Source organism: Carassius auratus, chromosome 29, assembly GCF_003368295.1.
Source record: "Carassius auratus strain Wakin chromosome 29, ASM336829v1, whole genome shotgun sequence".
NCBI classification, from domain to species: Eukaryota; Metazoa; Chordata; class Actinopteri; order Cypriniformes; family Cyprinidae; genus Carassius; species Carassius auratus.
In genome coordinates, this window is record NC_039271.1 from 9,986,281 (window position 1) to 9,998,858 (window position 12,578).

The window sequence follows — 12,578 nt, forward strand, 5'->3', positions numbered from 1 at the left end:
TCACCTATGATATACCACCCTTCTGTGCATGCAGTTTGGCAGCTGGTGGAAAGAATAAATATGACATCTGATGGGAGTAGTTTAAAATGACTTGCATCTTGCCTACTAGATTTAATTACTACATTTCTGCTTTAATCCAACTGAAATGTATCTTTTACACCGCATGTGAATGCACTTGTTGATTGGGCAGCACTTTTGGATGCAACCCTGGGCTGTACAGTATATGTACAAGGGGTTTGTTGAGGAAGTCATAGCTTGTCTCAGTAAGCTATAAACCAGACACTCCTATCAGTGTGTCCAAACATTTTTCCCATACACTGCTTCCCCTTCACCCAAAATACTCATTCGCTAGGTTAGAGATTGCCCTGGACCCGGTTCAAGGATGTATTCTGGGGAGATTGCATTTTGTCTTTTTTTTCCTCATCTTTTTTTCAATCCCTAAACAAACACAAATATTCCAACAATTTTATGTCTCTCCCGGGTACAGCTGTAACAAAAGAGCAAAACTAAGGAAAGCAAATATGTTGCTGTTGGCTAGAAGGCAGCATCCTCAGACTGACTGGAAGAGCTCCGTGGCCTGGCTCCGTGGAGCAATGGGTGGGAACCAACATCCCCTTAGCCTAGACCCTGCGACCGGAGGGATTTCATCCCCCTTTTTTCTGCTCTGGTTATAAGGGGTTCAAACGATGGCTTCCTCCCTCATGAAGAGGCTCTGTATTAGTAACTAAATGACATGCGTAATTGAAATTTTGGGCAGGGTTTGATGGTGCTGCTGGCTGTAATTGAAATAGAGGGTGTATGGTTGGGAGATGGGGGGCATTTGGGAGGAGGAAGAGGGAGGGAGGACTTGTTTGGGAAACTGTGAAGCGCAGGGGGTGGAGCTGGAGATGTGGACCGGTCCGTCTCACATGGGAGATGTACATTTATGAGTGTGTATGAGTGTGCAAACTATGTGATGTGTGTGTGCACGCGTACAGTTGGAGAGGAGTTGGAGGCGTGTGCGAGGCGTATTGGACGTGTGTTCTGGCGGCCGCCCGTGTTAATATGAAGAAACCTGGGGCAGGTCACTCTACCCCCCTGTGAGAGCGCGAGCATTCTGCTGCTGCGCTGCTGGCACTTGCCGCCTCGTTTCTCACGGTAAACAACACATTGCTTCACAGTTGGACTGCTACGGCCAAAAACACAAACCCCAGAGGAAGTTTTCTTTTTTTTTTTTTCTGTTCCTACTTTTGAACAAGAAATACAGAGACAAAAAAAGCAAGTGAGTTTGTCTAGTCCGAGAGTCTGTCATGTGCGGGAGATGACAGGCATCAGTGGTGTTGGCTGATCTTAAGAACACACCAGACAGGAGGGAGATGCTGCCCAACATTGGGTTGAAGACTCCGCTTTCAACAATCTGGTTTGAAATCTCTAGTGTGAACAATAAACTGGACTGAAGTCCTTTATTTTACAATCTATCACTGAAATGCTGCTTTAATACTCACTGCAGCCTGGTTTGTAGTTGAACCCTGGAGGCAGCAGAAATCCTTGTTGTGCAGCAGCGGCCGCCAGAGTTCTCTGATCTGGAGGGAACACCGGTATCATCAGTGGAGGCAACTGACCCTGGACCTGCTGAAGAGATAGGAAGAATACAATGAATATGTTGGTCACAAACAAAGAGTCTAGCCAAAACAGATAAACTATTAAGAAATATGATCAACCAAAGTCCTTCAGATCACACAGTTTGATCATTGACCATTCTGATGCCATATTAGACAGGAATTGGTTGCATGTGTTTCATATTTTCTTCAATTAAACAATTTATGAATGCAGATAGACTTGTGGTTGGTTGCTATACATGTCAGTTAGACTTCCTGTCTAAATGGATGTTTTATGGCTAGAATAAATTGCAAGGCAGACCACACTTTGTCTGGTTACACTATGGCCCTTACTAGCCAGTTCACTTCTAGGGCGAGTTTAAACGGGTGGCTATTGGGATAGTTGGTCCCCTTGATTATTGTAATTTGAAGGAGCTTCTTCATACTGGCAACAGCTGGCCTCTATTTCTACAGAGGACCATGCTCGGCGACTCGCCACACCACTTCACAAGGTTTCCAGGATTATAAAATGCAGGAAGGAGAGCGAAAAAAAACACAAGCCAGAGACTTTGGCAAAGGGAGAGTCTTGAGACACACAGGCTCAAAGAAGTAGAGGACAGATGGTTCTACTGACAAGAAAAACACAAAAGTGACAATACTGTACATATGAAAATGACATGCTCTGAGAGAAGTGGAGGTGCTTTATCACAACAGTTGCATGTTAAGATAAACAGAGGCTGAGGGTTTTTGTTTTTGAATTACAACCAGAGCAATCATTCCCTCATTTTGGTTAACCACAAACGGCAGGCATCCTGTTCCCAGATCAGAAGGCAGTGTTGTGTTATTGTTGCCTTTTGACAGGACCCCCCATGGGCTGGTGCGACTCTAACTTCCAGTTCTAATTGAACATATGCTTCTCTGGTTCTGCCTATGTCTCTTCACTGCGAGCTATGGCTCTGTGGTCACAATAGCGTGTGCTAGTCAATGCGCACGCGTGTTTATGTTCTCCGATGGTTTTAAGCAAGGAGTGTTTTTGTGGCAAATTACAAGCACATACTCTTCTCTTGAATGCATAGACATGTAAGCAAGTGTGTGTGGGTGCATATGGAATTAGAGGCTCGTAGATCTTCTAAAGCATTCAAACACATCGTCATGCTGTTCTCTATTCAATCAACGTAGCAAATAGCATTACCCACGCAGAGTAGGTAAAGCTGATATTGACATTTTCAGGCCAGTTAATGTAGTTTGATGCATCCAGTTGACATGTATCATGAATTACAGAACAATAGGACTAAACTTCACAGATGCTTTCAAAGGAGATTTAAATTAAAGTCCTTGGATGGTTAACATCACCTGCATAGCATCTCTCACACTGGCTGGAACAAGGAACGAGTGTTGTGTTTAAAAGTAGTGGGCCGAAACAAAGACGACTTAAGAAAAATAAGCTTGGACTGAACAATGTACCTCAACTGTAGGGATTGGATGGGTTGCTGTTGAATTAGTAATAGTTTAGGGAAACACTGTGTTGCACCTAAACAATAATAGAAGGCTTGTTGTTGTAATAACTTACATGAAAACAGTGGAATATTCCAAGCTTATGACAAAAGTGTCAACTCCAGCTGCAAGCTCTATTAATCAGTCAACAGCTGGCTGTGGAATTCCATACTGGCTCCTTGAACTCTCTGGTCAGAAGAATGGCTTACTTGAAAAGCTTTTTAAAACTTTTAGAAAGCAGAAGCAAAAATGGCCTCTGTGACTGGTCCTATAGACCAGGTCCACAATCAAAGAAAATATATATAAAACATACATAACAACTGTTTATCTATTTATACATAAACATAGAAAGAAATACAGCTAGAATCTAAAAAAAAAAAAGCCTAATCAGCCTTAAGAAAAACTGTTGGCAAAAGGAGGAAAAAAAACCTGTCAAGGATAACAAGAGAGTAGCTAACTTTTCAACTTTCATAGTTGATATGACAAGAGAGAGAGATTGAGAGTGAAAGAGCAAGAAAGAAAAGGAAAAGGAAAAAGTGGAAAGTTGGCACGGAATTGAGTCAGAGCCTCTCGCCAGGCAGCACAGCTTGAACCTAAAGCTTTTTGAACATAATGAAGATGTGCAGATAATTAACATATGCAGTGTGAACAGGTTTGCTGGCACGGAGGAGAGAAAAACTCTAAGGTAGAGCTATTATTAGGGAGTAATTTGCTCTAAGAAGTAAATGAGTGAAACAATAGCTGCCAGCATTGACAATATGGCTCACATCTGAGAACGTGCACAAGAACGGTGGTTAAGAACGAGTCCCACCGCTAAAATCTGTTTCCAGCCATATGCTCCAGCAATTAAAGGCGGGCCTCAGCGACCTCGCGTTGAAGAAGGGACACATAGCCATATAACTAATAATTAATTTGCGCCTGGATAGCAACGTTAACACACACTGTACTTGCAGACTGGCTCACAATATTAGCCCCGTGGATGTGGGCATAGGCCATTAACTTTTACAGAGTGCCTGCGATGATTGCCAGTCTGGTGCAGGCGTCAGTCCGAAAGGACTGTCCCTGGTGGATATGATAGAAATTGTGCACACGCTCAAACAAACATGTGCGGACAATCTGCTTTTGCATACATGGATCTACTTCCTTCGCTTCAAGCGTCTCAGAATATTATATACCTGGTTAAAAATGGAAGCTATCAATGTTGTTTTATGTTCATGAGAGTTTTTACTTCATAACAACTATGTGATTGATGTAACGTTATGGTGTGTTGTCAGGGCCTTAATATAGCAGCATTGGGTCTGGAACCATTTTTCCCATTCATTTGCTCCATTGGGATTTCAACCAAACTCTGAAATGAATTTCAAAATTATACATTTTAGTTTGTAAGTATTTAAAAAAAGTAAATAATTAAAAGTAAAAACGTTATTACAATATTAACATTTTGGGTTTTACCAATTTATTTTATGTAGAAAGTAGTTTTTGCAATTATGCATGTTAGAATGTTTGCTTGATTAATTCACAATGATTTACAGGAGTTTGCTGTCACAGTTCTCCACAGTAACAATGATTTATCTTCTTGTTGGATTCAAGACAGAGCTTACTTAGCTCACTCAGGATTATGTATGGTGTAGAATCTGAAAAAAAAACAACCTGTCAAATATTCTAGTCAAAAAATCAGTTGAACCCTTAACGAAGTTTAGACCAATAAAGAGTTGCATTGAGGTCACATGACTAATGCTTGATCTCTTTTCCATGCCTGATAGCAGCTTCCAGACAAATGTGGCATTTTCAAACCCCACCAAAACAACAACCTTGCTATTTCCAATTGCAAATGCATGTCCACTCATGCCCTTCGTTTTTTTTTTTTTTTTTTTTCTCAAATATGCCTTTTTTTTCAGTGAACGGTCCTTTTCCGTGATCCAAGGGCACCTTTGGCTGATTAGCGGCTAATGAAATTGAGTGGCGAGCCTGTGTCTGCACAGCCAGCCTTATATTAGGTCCCCATTAGGTGTGAGTGCAGGAGGTGCGTCAGCCGCCCGCTGTAGGTGGGCATAACGCAGCGCCCATCTGCTCCTCTGCCTGTGTGTCCTTCCTCAAATAGCTCCCATTAGCTGCCAACCACCGGGCTGAGAGAAGCCTTCCCCACACACTCAGACACACGAAGACATGCATACACGGGCACACACCAGGTGGTTATATGCTGCTCAGGGCCAGTCAAGGCACAGTTGTTCTGCTCTTGGAGAGGAAATAGAGGTGGAATGGACATGTATAACACTTTGTATCTGTTAATTTCTTTCCTTTTGGCTTCCTTGTTGAACATGTAGCACTTTGGAGAATTTTCTGTGCATGCCTTCTTTTAAGGTTGGATATCCCTCATCATTCTCTCTCACGCTCAATGTTTACATGTTAACAGGTTAGAGCTTACAGACCGCCTGCGTGAGACGCGCGTCTCAGAGCCGCGCGGAAAACGCTTGCTTGCTAGAAATAGAACCAACGCCTATTTTTATCGCGACACACGCGCGTGTTGGAAGCTTTTCCAGGCAAAATATAATAGGAAAATGTGTTTAAATGTCATTTTGTACACAAATACATATGAATTCCTGATATTTTGATATTTGAAAGTCTATAGGTTGACATAAATTCAGATATAAATGTAATTAAAAAAAAAAAAAAAAAATTATCGATTTTCAAATATTGCACCTGTCAAACATAATCTATTTCGCCGTCAATACTTTTGACGGTGTCATTTATCAGTAGGTGTAGGTGTGTAAAAAAAAGTATATATTGTTGTAATGAAGACATGAGCCTGGTCTGTCAATGGTCTCCCTCTACAGCAGCAGCGCGCCAGCGCCGCGTCAGGCACGCTTCTGGTGTGTAAAGACACAGAATCCGCCACGCTTCTGGGACGCTTCAGACACGCGGCGCTCACGCCACACAGACAGTGTGTCACCGGCCTAACTGTGCGTTCACACCGCCGGCGTCTAGAGCGTCAAAAATCGTTCTTGCCACTCTGCTCACGACGCTGCAGAAAGATTTGTGAGCGCTCAGACGCTCTAACGTAGATCGAATGCTTATTTTGTATTTAAAGCGTCCGCAAAGCAAACAAGCTTGTTGATCTCGTGCAGACTAACCACAAAGAGTTATAACCTCATTAAATATTGTTGTGGACGAAATATTAGGATCCTTTACTTAAAATGAACAATCTCAGACACTTTGGTCCACTTATCACTTTTAATTAATTTTTTTATGTCCCTGTAGGCAAACAGGGACACATCATAGATTAATACAAATGCTAAACAGCAATAATCAACCTGTCCTTTATTCTGCTTGAGAACTAATGTGCCAACTCTCAAGCATTCACCATGAGACACACGCAATTGACTCTTTTCACAAACTTTCACGCCACACATCAATTTTTTCACGCACAGAAAAACCACGAAGCAAAGAGGACACGGAGACCAACAGACTAGACAGAGCAGGTTAGTTATGATACATAGGGCTGTGCAAAAAATCGAATGCGATTTTCATGCACCTCTCATCAGTAAAGACGCTCCTGTAATTAGAAGTATATCTCCAGCATGTGCATTCAGATCAGGGTTGCCAGGTTTTCACAACAAATCCTGCCCAGTTGCTTCTTAAAACTAGTCCAAAACTAGCCCAATCGCATTTCCGGGAGGTTCCCTAATAAAAATTGCTTCCCGGGATTAAAATATAAATTTTTGGGAAGGGTTTCCCTGGTAAAATTAGCATTTTAGGGGCTAAATATCATGTTATTGGTATTGGGATTGCTTCAAACCGCGGACATGAAAAACAACCGCAGACTTGGCAACACTGGTTCAGGTGGAGCGGCAGTTACTGCACAGAGCCTTAGTCTACCGACAACTAACACAAAATCGCTTTCAAAATCGACAAAGAATCGCCTGTGATTTTAACATCGATGTTGTGTAGATTTTCAGTGAATTACGGCTCTGTGTAGTAAATGCCAACCAGTGTTGCCAAGTCCGTGGTGGTTGTTTTTCATGTCCGCTGGTCACAGCGACCCCAATACAAATAACGTGATATTTAGCCCCTAAAATGCTAATTATACCAAGGCAACCCTGCTAAAAAACCTATATTTTAACCCCGGGAAGCAATGTTTTATCGGGGAACCTTCTGGAAGCAAGATTGGGCTAGTTTTGAGAAGCAACTGGGCAGGATTTGTTGTGAAAACCTGGCAATCCTGATCTGAACACACGTGCTGGAGATATACTCCTAATTACAGGAGCGTCTTTACTGATGAGATGTACATGAGTAAAGACATGCACAGCCCTATATAATAAAATGTGTAACGTTAAGTTATAGCTAGCTAATTATCAAACGCAGCTACGGTTAGCCATCGCTAACATTAGCACGTTTATCGAACAGCCTTCGATACATTTCTATGTTATAACTTCCCGAAAACAAATACACAAACATATAAAACAAACTTCTAGCGAAATACTAACAGCATCTAACTTGCAAGTTCGGAGTCGAACCTCATTTCTTTCAGGTCCATCAGTTGTCTCCAGCGATTAAAAGCAGTGCCGATGTTTACTCTGGTATTCTTATCGGATTTGATTTGTGATTCCGAGCACGGTTGTTTCCCTGTAGCGGGTGTTGGTCTCTTGCCAAGGGCTTCAGCTATCCTTCCGCTCTCTTCTCTGAACTGAAAGTAGTGGGCTGTACTTTCCACACGAATGACATCAGGTTCAGGTACGCCCTGCGAGTTATTAGTGTATTGCAGGTTGGCTGGTGGTTATGTTGCCCGCATACCGCCTCCCATGGCCGAAACTGGTATTACAACACCTGTCGGGCCGGGGCTAGTAATGCTAATGCTAATTAAGGTTGATATCTCTGCAGCACTATAACTTGACATTTTTTTTTATGACATCATCGCCCTTATTTCTTCTCATTCTTTTGATGCGTGTAGGTCATGTTATGGATATTTTTACCTCAATTTCTGCATATGGCACCTTTAAAGATACTTATCAAATATGTATTTCCTGTAAATAAGGTTTTAAATAAGGTAATTATAAAAAATAATTTAACTATCCGTTATAACAAAAGCAAAGGACAAATACAGTAGAATAAAAAAAAATTGTGAAAACTGATTTTATGTCTATTTTATGCAAGTCTCAACAGTTTACAGCCTACTACAGAAATTAATAATCAAATGTAAAATAAAACAGTATAGTCTTTACTGTAAGAATTAAACTTTTGTTTCTTAAAGCTACAAAAGTCCTTCACTCAAGAGCAGTGTGTGATTTTCTCTTTTGTTGTTTGAATAATAAACACACAGTAGCAGCAGGAAAATAGCCCACTGTCACTTTAAGATCCGCACGGATACAATTTACGTTTACGCACGCATTTTCATTCTCTACTCTTTATGTTCATTTATTACATGACCGACGAAGGTATACTTGAATAATCACTAAATGCCACATTTTGACACCTTTTAGCGTGTATTTGACCTTTTAGGCGTGCACCTTGAGCTAAAAGATGATATTACATGTGCGTGTTCTGTACGTCTCTGAGCACATATCTTTTCCTGAGGAGCAGCGCAAGTTCTCTGTCACACTTTTAAAAATATAAACAAAATATGCTTCCATAAATCAAGCACGTCCCATTTTGCAAATGTCATGTTGCATGACTTTACTTATTTGCACGTGTAAATGGGTTTTTATGGAGGAACGAAAGTGCAGCGCTGCAAAAGGGGGCGGAATGGGGCATAATCGTTTTATCTTGATTATTGTATTTTCATAATCATTGGAGGCCGAAATCGACAACTTAAGAGACACCACAAAGATAAAGTTTGAACATGCAATGTTGTTACTTCAATTTAAAATAAAACATACAGAATCATACAGAATCAACTTTAAGCAAGTAATTTGTAAGTTGATTACATACGGAAATTACATACTTCATCTTGAGAAACTCTTAAAATGCCGCCTGAAATATTCTCCATAATATAAAGTGAGTGCTCATATCAATTGGGAACATGTGTTGGGAGACTCCCCAACTGTCATCCGCATTGCTGCACAAAGCCCAGTTCACACAACCAGTGCGACCACTTCATGCAGGAAAAACACCAATTACATTCATTTAGGTGTAATGAGACAAATTAAACAATTACACAGCCAATTGTGTTAGCCGCTCCTGTGCACAGGACCTGGTCTAACTCTGATTTGCTAGTGTTCCTGTTGTCGTTTGTTTCTCTTCAACTTTTAAACTCTTATTCCGTGGGAAAATGGATTTACAATCTGAAGGAGGACGCTCAGCAAATGATTCTGATTAAATTAGGAAGCGATCATGTTGTGTTTGACATGTACAGTATAAGCTACAGCTTTGGAAGCTCATTAGCAGAGGTGGGTAGAGTACCCAAAAACTTTACTCAAGTAAAAGTAAAAGTAATTCTAGAAATATTTACTCAAGTAAAAGTACTAGTCTTGAATAGTTACTTGAGTAAGAGTAAAAGAGTATCGGATAAAAAAATCTACTCAAGTAGTTAGTTACTAGTTACTTTGGGTCATATATATGGAGCCTATTTTTATTTAGATATATAGATAAAATGTATGTTATGTGTGTGTGTGTAAATGTAGATATTTCATCAGCCTTTACTCCAATTTATTATAAAACCCTGTCTGTTTACTTAAGTAACAGATATAGGTTTCATGCCATAACATATTTTTAATACGATTGACTTTATATTAAATGTGAATTTAACATTGAAAGTTAATGTGATATAAATATTGCTACTAATCTTTCATTGTTCAGAAAGAGAGCAAATAAAATGTACATTATTAAAGATCATTTTCACTGACAGTCTAGATTTCAATCACTCTCAGAAACTCCCATTAAAATCACTGAAACTGTTAACACTGTGAAATCAATATCTTAATTATAGATTCGTACACACATCTGCACTTTGTTGTTTCTGACGAGAGAATTCGCCAGAAAGAGGTATTCAGTCAGCGAGCGAGTGAAGGAAGCACCGGCATTTCAGAGATCACTCATCCGAACACCTCTGATTGGCCATTGCATTCAAAAGAATTGTGTGTGATTGGTTATAATGCACAACGCTGTAAAAACGCATCTTTCTCTGGCTCAGCGCCAGCAAGCGATCACAGATCTGAATTTAACAGCTGATGATATAACTTGCTGAACGTACTCGCACCGGTGTGATTGTATTAAAATTAATACAATCTTAATCGGCTATTTTTTGTCTTTTTGAAGCTGCATTCAACTAGACTCCCCTCTGTTATAAGCCACACACGTACAACAAACTACTGTCACAGTGGTATTGTGTACTGTAATTGAATGTAGCCCAAGTTATCACCTGTTAAACAGTATACTGATGATCTTAATCATTACAACTCTGAAGTGAACCGCTTCAGACACAGCGCGTGCGGCAGGGAACTGAACGACTCCTTCAAACTGACTCATGAACCAATTCACTCGTTTGCCAATTTGTTTGATCAAGCCTTTGAACAGAATTGACTCAAAAGAATGAATCATTAGCGAATGGGCATCGCTCATTGCCCAGAGAAAAGTAGATGGCACGTTTGGAATAAACTGAAGCATTTATAACATTTATTGCATTAAGATAAAGTAATGAGAGGAGCGTCGCCCACAGTAACGAAGTAAAAGTACAGATTTTTCCCAAAACATTTACTCAAGTAAGAGTATAAAGTACCCATCTTTAAATATACTCCGAAAAGTATTAATTACCCCGAAAAATTACTCAAGTAAATGTAATGAAGTAAATTTAACTCGTTACTACCCACCTCTGCTCATTAGGTTAGTTTCCGAAATATATGTTGACTCTAATATGTTTTATAACAAGCCACCAGATTCTGTTGCCGCCATGTCTGAAGACTTAAACTAGTTAGTTAGCTAAAACATGTGACAACAGTCCTAGTTTCTTTAGCCACGGCTAATGCCATTGTGCTAAATGGCTGAAATTCTACGTAAAATCAGCCAGCCTAAACAGCTCCTCATGGGAGGTCTAGCAACTCATGTTAACTGCCACTTTGACAGTGGAGGAGCCTCACCTCGGACCCTGTGCTGGGTAGCGGAAATTTTCCAACACCAGCGCGACGCCCTGCAGAGCAGAAAGTAGGCTGCTAATGAGAGAAAAGCGAACAGACAGCGGGAAAGTGTTACAGTACAGCTGAGCTCAGGAGGAGGTTGTACCAGTGGGCAGCTCTCAGTCACAGCACCCACAGGTCTTTTCTCAACATTACGCCTCTTGTTAAGCATGGAAATGCATTATATGTATCCTGCATTTCATTCCTCATGCTTCTGCATGTGTGCCTCAAGCTTCTCAGCAGGTGTTTTCTTTCATCCAAGAGCCTGTGTTCCTGGTTGGATAACCGTCAGGGGTCCTGCGAGGGACTAGTGAGGGGTCCTGCGTGGAGTCACAGCTTTAATAAGAATGAAAGCGTGTGCATGCATGTTACCCCCAAGAGCCTAAAGAAGTGGCCCCACACTGAGAGGGATATATGTGTTAACTTTGTGCATCTTTCAGGAGAGAAGTAACTCTTCAAGGAGCTCAGGTTCTACAGGCCCTTCACTTTAGTCAATGTAAAACAGCATTGACAATCCATTTGACTTCTTTAATGTGACTCATGTCTGAGTAAAACAGACTTATTTGGATAAGGGTTGAATTGCGATTAGACTGCAAAAAAGTGATGCTAAAAAGGTTTCGTCAGCAAAAAATAAATGTTTTTTTTGTTGTTGTTGTCGTTTCACAACGTAATTGAGACCAGGAACATGGCAAAAAAAAAAAAAGGCAAATAGAGTCGATTTGTATTTCTTGTTGACTTTTAAGCTTTTTTTCCTTCTATTGGAAGTTGAATCTGGCTTTTGACCTCAGTAACATTTTATATTAAACTAAACATACTCTAAAAGTTCAGAACTGCTATATTTGTCTCTGACGCAAGTGTTTACTCAGACAATGTTAGTGGCCTGTGTGTTAGACACAAGTCAAATGTGTTTTTAAGGTGAATTAGGGCTAATATATGATTGGCCCATAACAAGGATCTCCTCCTCTTCCACCCCCTCCTCCTCCTCCGTGTTGACTGTGAGAAACTATTGTTCCACTCGGCTGAATGGAGAAGTGCTTGTTTGGGAAGAGGTTGCAAAGTCATGGGAAAAAGAAGCTTTGTTTCTGTGAGCGACGAGCGGGGCTAAAGAAACCCAAGCGGACGTGTTTTGGGGACTGACGCACACACAGCTGCTACTGACACACAGACATGAGCTGCTGCATATTTTGAAATAGACACAGATAAGTCTCACATACACATTCAGGCCAAGCTGTGTAGTATGAACATGTACACACAAGCAAACACAGCTGCAACACAAACACACACACACACAGTCAGGCACTAAAAGAGAATGGCAGGGGTCCAGTGGACGGGAGTGATCTTTCTCCCTCTGTGTGAATAGTCTCAGTGTAATGTGGCTTCCTGGCCAAAACTGCCAGAGTCC

General features: G+C 40.8%; 1 protein-coding gene across 3 annotated transcripts in view; it reads right to left on the minus strand.

Moving 5' to 3' along the window:
* The window catches only part of LOC113048033 (transcription factor SOX-5-like), a 164,936-nt gene that overhangs the window by 24,382 nt on the left and 127,976 nt on the right, over positions 1–12,578 (minus strand). For all 3 annotated transcript variants that reach the window (XM_026209533.1, XM_026209535.1, XM_026209534.1), the window contains one exon: positions 1,485–1,611. In XM_026209533.1, the coding sequence (XP_026065318.1) occupies positions 1,485–1,611 (127 nt within the window). The remainder of the gene's footprint in view (positions 1–1,484; positions 1,612–12,578) is intronic.